At 46.5% G+C, this 15,418-nt stretch overlaps 1 protein-coding gene across 1 annotated transcript; it reads right to left on the reverse strand.

The window, feature by feature from the left end:
- Positions 1–10,057: 10,057 nt before the first annotated feature.
- RTP1 (receptor transporter protein 1) lies at positions 10,058–12,582 on the reverse strand. Its single transcript, XM_032406170.1, has 2 exons — positions 12,311–12,582; positions 10,058–10,577 (listed from the first exon to the last, which is right to left on the reverse strand). The coding sequence occupies exons 1-2, from the start codon at positions 12,580–12,582 to the stop codon at positions 10,058–10,060; spliced, it is 792 nt and encodes a 263-aa protein (XP_032262061.1).
- Positions 12,583–15,418: the final 2,836 nt, after the last annotated feature.

Here is a 15,418-nt window from a genome sequence, read left to right on the forward strand (position 1 = left end):
ATGAAGGCAACCTGAATAAAGATGGACTTTTGTTAAGAAAAAATTTATTGAAACTGGTTTAGTAATTGTGACACTTGAACCATACTAACATAAGATGTTAATAATAGGGGAAACTGGGGAAGGGTTTATGGAAACTTTCTGTACCATCTTTACAACTTTTCTGTGAATATAAAAGTATTTTAAAATTAAAAGTTTGTATTTTAAAAATGTGACCCAAGGTCTCCTAGTCAGGAGATGGGGACACTGCGATTTGAAACCAGTTCTCGTGGGCTCTGGGACCCCAGCTCTTACTTCACTGGCTCGACACCAGTGGTTCTCAAAGTAGGCTATACACAGGAGTCACCAGAAATACCAGTGTCTGGGTCCTACCCCCACCTCCCCACCCCAGAGATTCAGATAGAACCCGTGTGCAGTAAGTCCTGAGCATTGGCAGGCGGGATTAAAATTTCCCCAGGTAACTCTAATGTGCATCCAGTTTGAGAACCACACTTTTAGGTATCTTGCCCATATGTGACCCCTGCAAAATGTTGGGAACCTCTCTTTCTCCAGCTTGGGTCTCAGACTTAGGTCAGACAGCTGGTGGGAAGCAGAGGTGAGATAGATGCCTTGCTGCTCTAGCACGCAATCCAGAAATTTCTGTGACTCTTGGCCACAAAACCATCAGTAAGACATCTCTGCATGAGTGTTTTCTTGGAAGAATAGTCTTTTTTACTTTGCACTCATAAACTGAAGAAGAGGAAAGCATTCTAGTCATGGGGGAATAGCAAAGAAGAAAACAAGGATATGAAAGGGCAGTGGGTGTTTGGGAGAAACTGAGTGACTTGGTGTCCCTGGAGAGCCAGAAAAATTGGGAGAAAAGAGAACACCATCAGGAAGATCTGAAGTGCAGAACTTAGATGCTCAGCTTGGTTTCGGGAACAGCGAGACATTTGAGTTTTTTGAACCAAGGAGAGATGTGATCACTTGACCTTTCAAATAACGCCTTAATGCAGAGAAGAAACTAAGGGAGAAGACAGTGAAGGTAGGGGACTCAACATGACTTCCAGACATCAGGCAAGGGACCTGAATGAGGACAGGCCTGTGGGGAGGACAGGAATCTGCTTTTCACAGCTCTGGGAATCTAGGGCTGAGCCTCAAGGAGACACTGTTAAGAGACTCCCAGCTTCTGTTAACACTTCAAGGTGAATTAGCAGAGAAGCAGACAGAAAACAGGGCATGGTCCCAAATCCAAGGGTGGTAATGGTTTTCCAGACCCCTGATTTTTTTGTGAACTGCAGGCATCCACACTTATCTCCAGAAAGGAAGCCATGGGGTTCCCTGAATTTGAGGGAAGGACACAAACAGGGCTTTTGTAACCATCTCCAGCATCTGGTGTATGTTGGCCTATTTTTGACGAAGTTAAGAAAAATCATTTGGATGCAGAAACCCAGGCTCAATTCCCAGCAATGAGCTTCTGATGACAGGAAAAAAAGCCAGGACCCTTTCGACACCGAGGTAGATCACAAAGTCTCCAAGGGAGTCCTCTCTGAGGAATGGGGTGTTAGGACAATATAGTTTTATGACAAGGAGAAGGTGTGTCAAGCCTGGATGGCACCCAGGGGGAGCATGCTGAATGAACAGATTGGCGTGGGTGGGAACACATCGCCCCCACCAATGTCTTCCAGTCCCAGGGGAGGCCTCTGCAAATTTGCAGGTTATGACCCCAATCCATACTACAGGCCAGAAGCAGACAGACCAAGCCTTGGGAATCTGGGAGGCACAGTGTAGATGTGGTCCAGGACCAAGATGCTGACCCATTTTGAAAGAGAACTTCATGTCCCCTAGAGCTGTTTATCCTGTGACATTATTCCATCTTGCCCATTTCCTGACACTATCTTGGCTTATTTTATCCATGCCCATTGAAATGCTCACTCGTGGCCCGGGTCTGCCAAGGGGATCCAAGACAACAGAATTCTTCATTTAAACAACTCTGATGACATCTCCCTTTGGTCTGAGTTTGAGTGTCCAGTGCCCAAATCCATACTGGCAGTCTAAGCTTCCCACAAAGCCTTTTAATTTTAGCGCATTTTAAAATTATGAAATACTTCAAACACACTAAGAAAAACAGAAACAAAAACCCATGTCCTTGATGAAATGACATTTCCTGGTCAAGGGAGAGGGGCAGGACTCCCAGCCCAGGAGCGAGCTGACGCCATGACAGGTAAGGTGCTTTGGGCCAGTGGAAAGAGCTCTGAACCTTGACCCTGAAGACCTGGCTTCCAGTCCAAGCCCTGCTGCTCGATGGCTCTGGAAGCTCAAACACATCATGTTCTCTGTGCCTCAGCTTCCACAGCCCCTTGTAGGCTGCTCCTTCTTTTTAACCTCTGCACATGGAGAGCCCCAGTCTCAGTCCTTGGCCTCTTTTCTATCTACCCTCACTCCCCGAGACATCTCAGCTAATCTCATGACATTTAATAACATCTAAATGTGATCACGCTCCAATTTTATCTCTAGTTTGGGCCTTTCCTCTGAGCTGCCATCATGAACATTCCACTGCCACCTTGCATTTCTCACATTTAATGCCTCACATTAAATTGTCTAACAGAATGCCTATGATGCATCTCATACTTCACATGTCTAAAACCCAGCTCCTGACATTGCCCCCAGATCTATTCCTCACACAGCCTTCCTCATCTCCTCAAGGGGTAGCTCTATTCTCCCAGTTTCCCAGGCCAAAAACCTTGGGACCTCTTTGGTCCCTCTTTCTTTTAGACCCCATGTCTAAGACATCAGCAAATCCTCTCAGCTCTACCTTCAACTCATACCCAGACCCAATCCCAGTTGCCACCACATTGGATCAGGCCACTATCACCTCTTTCCTGGATTCCTTCAGGAGCCTCCCAGCTAAACTTTCCTCTTTCATTCTTGCTCCTCTCTGGTCTATTCTCAACATGGTAATGGCAAATTGGATGGCATCACTCCACTGCTCAAACCCTCCAGTGACTTCTTGTCTTATTCAGATGAAAAACCAATGTCCTGACCATAACTGATGACTTATATGCTCTGGCCCCCATTACCACTCTGACCCTTGTGATCCCTTAGTCATGACTACTAAGCCTGAACTGCACCCTGGCCTCACTGGGCTCCTCACAGCTGAACATTCCAGGCTGCTCCTACCTCAGGCCCTTGGCACATGCCATTCCCCTTCCTCAGTTCTTTCATTGTTTTTTAAATGTCCATTTCTTAGTGAGACCCTCCCTGGTTATCCAATCTAAAATTACACCTGCAGCCCTTGCTCTTCTATCTCCCTTGCCTACTTTATTCTTCTCCGTAGTACTGAACACCCTCTAATTTATCACACAAGTCCCTATATAAGGCAGAACCTCTCAAGGTAACAGCCTTTCAAAATGTGAATATCGCTACAGATAGATCTAGTTAGAACAAGAGGTCTACAAGTTTGCTTCCAGAAAGGAAAGGGAAAAAAGATCAAACTCCAAACCCACGTAGGTAGACTGAAGTATGAAACTAGATGACCTGCTGGGCGGGTCAGCATCAGGCACCACCCCAAATGAGTGAGGACAAATAAGGCTAAGCGGCCAGTTTATGAGCAAGGTCAAGACTAGCAGGGACCCGCTGATGGATCACCTCCCCTTTTTGCTTTACGAATGAGGAAACGGAGACCCAGGAGAGGAGAAAGATGAAGTCACCCAAGGTCAGCAGCCGAGATGCCCAGCTAACATCTAACCCAGAGCTGGGACCCATGTTGCCCAAACTCCAGGCAAATTAGCTTTCTGTAGCACAACCCCCACCCCCAGCTACCCTCACAAGCTGCGTCACAAAATAGCCACACAACAGGCAGATTTCATTTCCCTGACGCATGTGGCAGTATGGGGCCAAAATGATTCCAGAGGAATTTCCTTAGCGGGGAGTCCTACAGAGAACCAGAATGGGACTTGGAATCCAGCTAAATTCCTTCTGGGGTATTTCAGCTAGTGGGAATGGAGCCTAGAAATCACTGTGTTTTCTGTTTGGGGTGATTTTTATATAGCTAGCTATCTTTGAAGAATGAAGAGTGGCCGGCTACCATGCCACTGGAAAAATGAAGTCACTGCTTTGAAATAAATTTGAGGGGAAGAAAAGAAATGACTCTACATATATTAAAATAAACATAAACCACGTCTCAGCCATGGGCGGGGAACTTAACCCTTACCTTCCCCCCACCTTCTTTTTTCCCTAAAGCATTTACCAACAAAGCTGCAATCACAAAGAGAAAGAGCCCCTCAGGACTCAAAGGAGAGGCTACCAGCTGAAAAGGAAAGGGGAAGAAGGAAGAAGATGGCCATATGCTCTGTATCACACAATGTTACAGACAGTGCATCATTTCTTTCTTACCAAAGCCTGATGAGGCACAAGTATTATTCCCATTTTGATGAGAAGGAAAATGGGGCTCAAAGAGTTTAAGTAATTTGCCTAAGGCCATAGAGCTCATAAGAACCAGGACTCAGGGGTTTCTTTTTTTTTTTTTAATTGGAAAGAAAGAATCATTTATTAGTAAACCGTATATGAATTTCAAATGCATGCAAACTAAATGAAGTATCCCTATATGTAACATACTATAATAAAAGCAAAGGGATTTTAAACACAACATTTAGAATATAAGTCATTCTTTTTTTTTTATTATGTTATGTTAGTCACCACACAGTACATTATTAGTTTTTGATGTAGTGTTCCATGATTCATTGTTTGCGTATAACACCCAGTGCTCCATTCAGTATGTGCCCTCTTTAATACCCATCACCAGGCTAACCCATCCCCCCACCCCCTTCCCCTCTAGAACCCTCAGTTTGTTTCTCAGAGTCCATAGTCTCTCATGGTTCATCTCTCCCTCTGATTCCCCCCCTTCATTTTTCCCTTCCTGCTATCTTCTTTTTTTTTTTTAAACACATAATGTATTATTTGTCTCTGAGGTACAGGTCTGTGATTCATCAGTCTTACACAATTCACAGCGCTCACCATAGCACATACCCTCCCCAATGTCTATCACCCAGCCACCCCATCCCTCCCACCCCCCCCACCACTCCAGCCACCCTCAGTTTGTTTCCTGAGATTAAGAATTCCTCATATCAGTGAGGTCATATGATCCCTGTCTTTCTCTGATTGACTTATTTCACTTAGCACAATACTCTCTAGTTCTATCCACATTGTTGCAAATGGCAAGATATAATTCCTTTTGATGGCTGCATAATATTCCATTGTATATATATACCACATCTTCTTCATCCATTCATCTGTCGATGGACATCTGGGCTCTTTCCATAGTTTGGCTATTGAGGACATTGCTGCTATAAACATCAGGGTGCACATACCCCTTCAGATCCCTACATCTGTATCTTTGGGGTAAATACCCAGTAGTGCAATTGCTGAGTCATATGGTAGCTCTATTTTCAACTTTTGGAGGAACCTCCATACTGTTTTCCAGAGTGGCTGCACCAGCTTGCATTCCCACCAACAGTGTAGGAGGGTTCCCCTTTCTCCGCATCCCCGCCAACATTTGTCGTTTCCTGACTTGTTAATTTTGGCCATTCTGACTGGTGTGAGGTGGTATCTCATTGAGGTTTTGTTTGGATTTCCCTGATGCCGAGCGATGTTGAGCACTTTTTCATGTCTGTTGGCCATTTGGATGTCTTCTTTGGAAAAATGTCTGTTCATGTCTTCTGCCCATTTCTTGATTGGATCATTTGTTCTTTGGGTGTTGAGTTTGATAAGTTCTTTATAGATTTTGGATACTAGCCCTTTATCTGATATGTCATTTGCAAATATCTTCTCCCATTCTGTCAGTTGTCTTTTGGGTTTGTTGACTGTTTCTTTTGCTGTGCAAAAGCTTTTTATGTTGATGAAGTCCCAATAGTTCATTTTTGCCCTTACTTCCCTTGACTTTGGTGATGTTTCTAGGAAGAAGTTGCTGTGGCTGAGGTCGAAGAGGTTGCTGCCTGCGTTTTCCTTCAGGATTTTGATGGACTCCTGCCTAACATTTAGGTCTTTCAACCCTTTTGAGTCTATTTTTGTGTGTGGTGTAAGGAAATGGTCCAGTTTCATTCTTCTGCATGTGGCTGTCCAATTTTCCCAACACCATTTGTTGAAGAGACTGTCTTTTTTCCATGGGACATTCTTTCCTGCTTTGTCGAAGATTAGTTAACCATAGAGTTGAGGGTCCATTTCTGGGCTCTCAGTTCTGTTCCATTGATCTATGTGTCTGTTTTTGTGCCAGTACCATACTGTCTTGATGATGACAGCTTTGTAATATAGCTGGAAGTCCGGAATTGTGATCCCGCCAGCTTTGCTTTTCTTTTTCAACATTCCTCTGGCTATTCGGGGTCTTTTCTGGTTCCATACAAATTTTAGGATTATTTGTTCCATTTCCTTGAAAAAAGTGGATGGTATTTTGATGGGGATTGCATTGAATGTGTAGATTGCTCTAGGTAGCATTGACATCTTCACAATATTTGTTCTTCCAATCCATGAGCATGGAACGTTTTTCCATTTCTTTGTGTCTTCCTCAATTTCTTTCATGAGTATTTTATAGTTTTCTGAGTACAGATCCTTTGCCTTTTTGGTTAGATTTATTCCAAGTGTCTTATGGTTTTGGGTGCAATTGTAAATGGGATCGACTCCTTAATTTCTCTTTCTTCTGTCTTGTTGTTGGTGTATAGGAATGCCACTGATTTCTGTGCATTGATTTTCTATCCTGCCACTTTACTGAATTCCTGTATGAGTTCTAGCAGTTTTGGGGTGGAGTCTTTGGGGTTTTCCACATAAAGTGTCATATCACCTGCAAAGAGTGAGAGTTTGACTTCTTCTTTGCCCATTTGGATGCCTTTTATTTCTTTTTGTTGTCTGATTGCTGTGGCTAGGACTTCTAATACTATGCTGAATAGCAGTGGTGATAGTGGACATCCCACTCAGGGGTTTCTTAACCCTGAATTATATCATCTTCCCTGACTCTGTGCTATATAATGCTGGTCAAGTTTCCTACTCTCTCTAGGCTTCCGTTCCTTACCCGTGACATAAAGGCCCCAGATCGAATCTGTCTCATAGCTCTGCTGGTCTCTGGACTCACTATGTTGGAAATTGTCCTGAGTTGGTGATTTTCTTGGTTCTCAGGGCTCCTGACCCCCAGGAAGTGTTCTCCCATGGGCCTGGCCCTGTCCCAATGAGTCTAAGGGAAGTGATCAAGGCTGCACTGCCTGCTGACCCCACACGGAGGATTTCAGTTTCTGGAACCACAAGTCAGGGCTTGTAGGTCTGCTCCTGGCTTGCACATCAAGACCAGCACCCAGAAGCTCCAATGGGAGAGGCCTGGGATCCTGAAATTCTCTGAGAAGTTTACTTATAACGCCTAGGGCACATCTAACAAGTTCATCTTGTGGCATGGGGCAATCAATATGTGCAAAGGGAGAACTGTCCCAGAGAAGTCTTTGCCAAGACGAGGGTCAGGCCAATGAGCAAACCTAGAAACCTGCCCCATCCCCCAGACCGTAACAAGTGTAAGAACAATACAGGAGACAGAGGAGCCCTCCATAGATTGCAGACACCTTCCTATAGCAGAGGAAGAGGCTTCATGCTTTAAGAAAGAGGTCTGAACTGAAACTAGGTGAAGGTCAGACCCCTCGCTCTGCCACTAGCTGGCAATGGGACCCGAGGTAAGTCACTTACACACTGTGGTCACATTCCAGGGGGGAGTATAGCCATAGGCAAGTAATTATAACAAAATTTGATAAGCATCTGGCAAGGGTGGCAGAGCTCAATAATAGAGATTCTCAGAGCAGGACAAAGCCATTGTAGCAGGGAACAAGAAGGAACCCGGAGTTTTGAGGGAGACTCAAGTCCCCAGGGCAGGAAGTAGGGAGTAAGAGGGAAGCTGAGTCCTAGCCCTAGAGAATCCAAGGCAAGTCATCAAGGACGACCTTGAGGCTCATTACAACAAGACTAGGTGCAAAAGGAAGCCTGTTCCTCAGAAGGATTATACCAAGCAACACAGGTGGATCACCCAGAAGTCTTATTCTAATTCAAGTGCTTAGAGCTCATGCCCAGAAGTTCTGATTCTGCTGGTCTGAGGTGGAGGCTGGGCACTGATATTTCTTCAAAAGTTCCCCAGGATTTCTAAATCTCAGCCGGGGCTGATAACTTCTGCAATAAGCAGAGATCTCTGAGAGACAGAACCTGCCCCTTTAGTGCCCACTGGATCCCAGTACCCAAATCAGGGCTTGCCAGACAGAAGGTGTTCAGGACACATGGATAAAGGGATAGATAAAGGGATGAGCACTGTGTGAATCAAGCAAAGGACGTCACCAACCACAGGTACTAGAATTGCACAAGGGCAAGGGTAAGACCGGCCTTAGGCTGAGTCCCCTGGATGACTGACCAAGGGCTGCCCACATCCTTCCTGGGCATGGACATGATCGGCCCAGACCTTGAAACTGGAGCTAGATAAAGCCTTATGAGGGAGCCCCAGAAAGGGGAGACAGGGAGTGGAGATAGGGGGTGTCCAAGAGCCCATTACATTTCAGGGATGCTGTGGTGAATCTCAAGCACACATTAATGACTGCTAAGCCTGATTGAAGATATCCCGTCTTTATTAAAGTATCCCATCTTTATATAAGTGGCCCTCCTCCCTCCACTACTACAGATGGTGGTGACTTTCCATTAAAAAGGGGAGGAGGAGTCAAGAAGGAAGGAGGAGGGAAGTGGGAGGAGTCAGGTTATTAACAGAGGTGAGGTGAATGAGGATTCTTGAAAGTGCAGGATGGCATCCCACCTCCTGCCTTCTGCTTCCCCCCCATACCCGACCCATACTCCTACTATCAGAAAATCTTTCTTCCCACCCCAAACCAGACCGCATGCCATTTTAAAGTGATGTAAGGTTCTCCCACATATCTGTGCACTTCTCTATGGGCAAAACACTTCACATCTTTAATGCTTCCTCTCTTGCTAATGACACCCCATCCCTGTGGTTCTAGGTGGACAGCTGATGGCTGGTGAGAGGGCCTATGCATGGCCAATGTGGGAAAGCCTCTCAAGTAGGGTTTCAGCAAGGAGCCCAGGAGGCCAGGCCCCTGCCCCTGCGTCGTGACCATCAGAACTGCTAAGAATCAGGCAGGATGGGTCCCTGAACTCTGCAGACTCTTCAGTATAATGGCAAGTCATGTATTTGTTCTGTAGGGATTTTGTGCTTTGCATCTAACACTCTACTTCTAAACCTCCCCTAAATTCTCTGTCTGTTCATATGCAATGGGTGGGAAGCCTAGCTCCATGGGACTCTGCCCCAGGCACCATCTCTGAGCCAGGCAGGCCTCAGAATCCATCCTGAGTGGAGGGAAGCTGGAAGCTGGGGTTCTGGGGAACAGAAGCAAGGCACCCTGTGTACCCAGCAGCAGAAGGACAGCCTAGTGCCTCCACCTCTCTTTCTTCAAAAGGAACCTCTGCTGTGTGCACGGAGGCAGAGCTGTGGGTGAGGCTTCTACACTAAGCACAGGCTAATTTAATGCTGCAGCCCCAGATGTGGGAGCTAATGAGGGGGAGGGGTGGGGGTTAACAAGAAAGCAAGAATGAGCTCATCACTGTGGAAAGGCCTTTTGAGATCATCAAGTCCTGTCATTTTAAAGCTTTTTTTTTTTTTTTAAAGCTGTTGAGCCTATTTTCATCCACAACTCTTAAATGAAACTCCAAGTTGGAACTCTTCTGATTAAGGCAAGAGGAAGAAGTAGGAGCTGGGAATGGGCAGTTTGACCAGGATGGGAAACCTACTCACTCAGCCTACCTTCCAAATCCAAAAGTCCCTGAGGGACCTATGCAGAACTTTGGGGCCCTGGGTTTCACTTTGAAAAACCAACAATCCAGGCCAAACCCTTAATGTTATAGATAGTAAAGATGTGTGGGTGGTTTGTCCAGGGTCCCCATGGAGTCAGTGGCGGCACCAGCACTAGAATTTAACCCCACTCCCCGCCCAGGTCGCTCTTTGCCCCTCCCTCCAGCTGGCTGACCCCCACAGGCCTTGGGCCCCTTGAGCCCATCGAGAGAATCAGACAGAGCTGCGGAAGGAGAACTGCAGGTAGATGATCAGCAGCAAGACCGTGGCCCAAAACAAGCACCAGGGGATAGAGCAGAAGTTGCAGCCAGAACCCTCCTCGGCCTGCGGCTTGGTGGGGCTGGGCGCCCGGGAGAAGGTGTAGGTGGTCGCCTCCTCCTCCAGCAACTTCTCGCTGGGCTTCCAGTGCACGATGCCCTCCTGGCAGGCCTCGCAGAACTCGCCGCGGTGCCGCCGGGTGTCCTGGCGGCCGGCCACGTGGATGCGGTACTGGCCACCGCGCTCCCCGTAGCACTGCTCCCGCAGGCTGGTGATGAGGTTGTCCACCAGGCTCTCGATGTTCTCCTCCAGCATGCTCGACTCATCCAGCCGCGCCGTGCCGCACTCGTAGCACAGCTGCTTGAAGACGCGCATGCGCACCGAGCCTGCCCGCTGGGCGCGGTCCAGGTACATGTGGAAGAGGATGACCACGTGGGGCGACTGCCAGGTGTGCCAGCACCAGGAGCAGTGGAACCTGCGGGGAGGGGTTGAGGCAAGAGGAAAGGACCGAGGGGAGATGGTGGGAAACAGCTCCCCAAAGGCAGGGTGTTTATAGGTGTTGTTAGCTTTCCCGGGGCATCTGTCCAGTCTGCCCCTTCGAGGGCGCCCTTAGGACCAGAGCAGGCTCGTCAAGATGCACCTGGCACCCACCTCACCTGTGCCCTGCAGAGGCCTCAGCTTCCTCCATCCCAGTGCCCTCAGGCTGTGCCCTTGGGGCTTTGGCTCTGGACATATTTCCTCATCTGCAAAATGTTCAGGGTGCACTAGATGAGTCCTTCCTGCTCAGGCCTCCTTGAAGTCTCATAGAGGGGATGGCCCGAACATTTGGGAAATGTGCCACCCACCCCACATTCTTACCTGTTAACACTGAGTGTGAACAGGGTAGACCCAAATCAGGAGGAAAATGACACCGTTACTACTTCTCAGCCTCCAAATCAGTGCCTGGGTTAATGCATCCCAAGGCCTGGACTTGGTGGCAGTCTCTGCCCAGAGTTAGGTGACTGAGGCCAGCTGGTGATCACAGGTCACTGACCGAGGTTGGAGATGCCACAAGGCTTCCAGGTCTCCAAGAAGTTCCTGGGCCCTGCCAGCAAATGTCCAGCTCTTGGTAACCCTCCCATCGGCCAGTTTAGGAGCTCCATGTTCTCATTCTCTTCTCTTTCGCTTACATCCTTTGGGGACTATTTTCCCTCTCTGAGATTGAACTATAAAACTAGGATTGGAAAATGTCAGAACTGGAGGAACCTTCGAAGTCACCCAATTAACCTTTTGTTTTACTTTCAGGCACAGAGAATAAGAAAATGATCCATGTACACACAGCTCGAGTTCAGAGCCTGTACCCAGCACAAAACAGGTGTCCAATAGATGTTGAATTGAATTGAATGCACCGTGCCAGGGCAGGGAGGAAGGCCTTGCTTCTGACCCCACACTGCACCACAGAGCCTCCCCATATTCTGTCCCCAAAGGAAGTCTTTACATAACAGACCCACAGACAAGAGTGCTGGAAAGTCATCTCAGATATTACTGTACATCCCAAATCACTGAGAGACCTTGTTGAAATGTACGTTCTGATTCAGTAGGTCTAGAATGGGGCTGGAGATTCTGCATCTTTAACAAATTCTAGGTGATGCTGATGCTGCTGGTCCATGCCCCACAAGGCAAGGATCTAGACTAACCCCTCCTTTTACAAGTGGGGAAAGTGAGGTCCAAGGAGGAAACAGAATTGCTCAAAGGCCATGGAGCTAATAGTAGAGCCAGTTTCTAGCACACCTCCTGTGTTTAGTATTTTATATTAAGTGAGGCTGAATTAAATAGATTGAAATTGAACTGTCCCAGGACCAGAGCACAGAACTCGATCCCCAGAGACCTTGAGCCTCCTTTTCTTGGTTTTCAACCATTTTACATCATTAAAATCTGAAAAGATGTAAAATGTCAGAGTTTACAACTAATAAGTATATCCCACCTCTTTGTCAGAAGCAGAAACTATGACTCAGAGAGGGAAAGTTACCGAGGAGTTCAGTGGAAGAGCTGAAATCAAAATCAAACTCAGGTGTCCTACCTCCCAGTAAGGGACTCTTTCTCTGCTTCTCAGTCTACACCGGCCCAACCATGAGACTGACCCTAAGTCCCTGGGTCCTCCGTATCTCTGTCTCTTCTTGGAAGGTGCCCCAGGGTTGCCTGCAGGGCCCCTACTCATTGGTTACTCACCTGCCGGAGGCATGCAATTCCAGGTACTGCTTCCAGCCCGGGGCCAGCACATTGTGCTTGAGGTTGGGATCTATGATGAGGTCCCAGCTGTCGGCCGGCTTGGCCTCCTCCATCTTCTCATAGAAGATTTTCTTCCATTCACCTGTGGTCACGCTTTTACACATGGTCTCGTCAGTGGCGAGAGAGGGCAAGCTCCACCTGAGCGAGAACGAGGAGAGAGAGGGCAGGTGCAGGGCAGGGCAGCGCAGTCTCCACGGTCTAAAAATCCTCATCGACAGGACCAGGAGGAAGCAGGACCCAGCTCCCTCCTTTGTCCGCAGTGGAACCTGTTTCCACAGCAACCAGGCAGGGCGCCAAGAGACAGAGCGTGGGGAAGAGGGAGTCTCCAAAGGGGTGTTTCCAGGCCCTGAACTGAGGCCGTGGAGGCAGGGTTTGTGGCTAAGTGACCTGAGACAGGTGGGGGGCTTGAAAAAAGGCTGAACTTCAGACCATCTTACTCTGGCTTGTGAAGGGCGCACAGAGGGAGGACCCGGGAACTGGCTCAGCTTCACCTTGCTGCCCCTGGAGGCATCATCAGCATCTGGCTGCTATGGTAACCATGATGCCTTAGGGAGCCAAAGAGACATAAGGGATGGGAAGATGTGGGCCTCTTAATAGATGCAGCAATAATAGTAAACTCTCTGCACTTCCACCCTTTTGTGACTGGCACTGAGCCACTTACAAAAACTATTGGAAGTCTCTGGACCCACAATTATTATTGTCACTATTCAGATCAGGAGACAGGGACTCATCTATCTTATACATGGCAGAGCTCATATCTGAATCCAAGCTATTGAGCCCATAATAATTCATTAAGACATTCATTTCAAACATACGCATGTGCCAGGCTCAATGCCGGGTGGTTGTAAGCGGGTATGTGCCCAATAATGTGGGGGGATCTGTATCCCAGAATGCAACAGGATCTGTACTTTGACAACCTTGGACAGGAGCAGCCACCTGTGCACAGGGGTGGGGGCCATTGCATCAGCCTGGCAGGAGCAGAAACGATGATTTTCAACTTGGTTATAGAAGAGGAGGGCGGTGTCCATGGGGAAAACAGACTGTATTCTAGGTGCCTCTTCTGCTACTCTTTAACAAATTATTTTTCCTTTATGAAAGTCATACAGGTCTGGAGCTCCTGGGTGGCTCAGTCGGTCAAGCGTCCACCTTGGGCTCAGGTCATGATCCCAGGGTCCTGGGATCGAGCCCCACATCGGGCTCCCTGCTCAGCGGGAAACCTGCTTCTCCCTCACTTTCTGCCCCCCCCCCACTCGTGCTCTCTCTCGCTACCTCTCTCTCTCTCAAGTAAATAAATAAAATCTTCAAAAAAAAAGTTATACACGTTTATTTAGAAAAACTGGAAAATACAGGTAAAATAAAGCAAAAGTAATACTCTTCCTAATACCCATGTTCAAAATAATCAGTTAATATTATAACACACTCTGACTGCCATTTATCTGTACATGTGTGTGTATGTGTGTATACACACATATATATACATATATAATATATATATACACACATACATACACACCCCACTGTGATCTGTTTTTTAAATAACAATATATCATGAATATTTTTCTAAGAAATTAATATTATTCCAGCTTATAGGCTGCCTATATTCTGTGATCTGGTTGGGCATAATTTATTTAGCTAATCCCCAGTTTGGGGTACTAAAGTTTTTTTTCAGTCTTTTATAATTTTACTCTTGCTACCTATTTGTATAAAACTTACTGATGAAGCTCATGGTCCTGCACTCTAGGTATCAAAGACGATGCCCCCTGCATTCAAAAAACACGTCTCTTGACCCTACTCTCTGCAGAAGCTTGCTGCGGCTGGAAGAATGTGAGCAAGCTCTTCAAACAGTGTGATTTACAGGCAGCTTGCAGATCCTGAAGTTTACAGATGAAAAAGCAAGACTAAATCACCTATCTGGTACTGGAGACCATCTTCCTTCTCCTGCTTCTGCATGAATGCTTGATGCCTTGACATATATTTTGGCCTCAGTTTGTTCATCTTGACAATGGGATAATAAGGAAGCAATATCTGTCGTGATTAAAAGCAAGGGCTCTGAAATCACTTGCTTGGATTTTTGTTCTTGTTTATTTGTTTTTATGATTCTCTTATATTCTCAAAAGTAGCTATTCTAATATATTTAATGTGTATCATTTCATTCTGGCAAAACATGTATTGGTATTTTATGTGAATATATTTTTAATTTGCATAGAAACAGCAATCACCAGATAACACTTACTAGGTATCAGGCAGTATGCTAAGTGCTTTATACCTATTAATTTATTTCATCTTAGTAACAACCTCTATACATAGGTCACAGCAGTCCCAGCTGCATTTTGCAAATATGTAAGCTACAACAGAGAGGTTAGATAACTTGCCCAAAATTCAACAGCTAATAATTAGTGGAACTGGGATTTGAGCCCATATGATGATCTCTAAAGCCCCAGTTTTGATCAGCTTTGCCCGGCATGGAATCTAGAACAAAATATTTGCTAAATAAATGTGTCTTTCTACTCTCTCATCACTCGATCTGGCCATTCCAGACTCAGAATTGGAGTTCATATCCTTCTAGTAGATGGTTCACTGGGCCCTACTGAGGCCACAACCCCAACATGAATATGAGTGAGGCATATTTGACCTGCTAAGCTCCCTGTTATTACTGTAGGTGCTATTCTGCTGGTGTCCACAGACCCCTGATGCCCAGTGTAAATATTTTGTTTTGTTTTTTTTTTTTAAAGCTGGAAGAGAAAGTCATCTTGAAATTGTACCAAAGAAAATACAGTACATAGAGCCATCTGTGGGTATACCATTCCCGTGAAGCCATGATCATTTGACGACAGGCACCCAGGTTCCATGGAAAGAGAGCTGAACTGGAAATTGGGAGATAGAAATAAATATCCCAGCTCTGCTCCTGGCTGGCTTTGTTTCCTTGGACAAGTCACTTCTCTTGGCCTCGGTTTGTCCATTCGTTCAATGGAGCATTAGAGTATATGGCAACACTAAGGTCCCCTGCGACTATAGCCATTCATGGTTCCAAAGAGCTTTATACTTAGA

Source organism: Phoca vitulina, unplaced genomic scaffold (genome assembly GCF_004348235.1).
Source record: "Phoca vitulina isolate PV1807 unplaced genomic scaffold, GSC_HSeal_1.0 scaffold8, whole genome shotgun sequence".
Classification (NCBI taxonomy): Eukaryota; Metazoa; Chordata; class Mammalia; order Carnivora; family Phocidae; genus Phoca; species Phoca vitulina.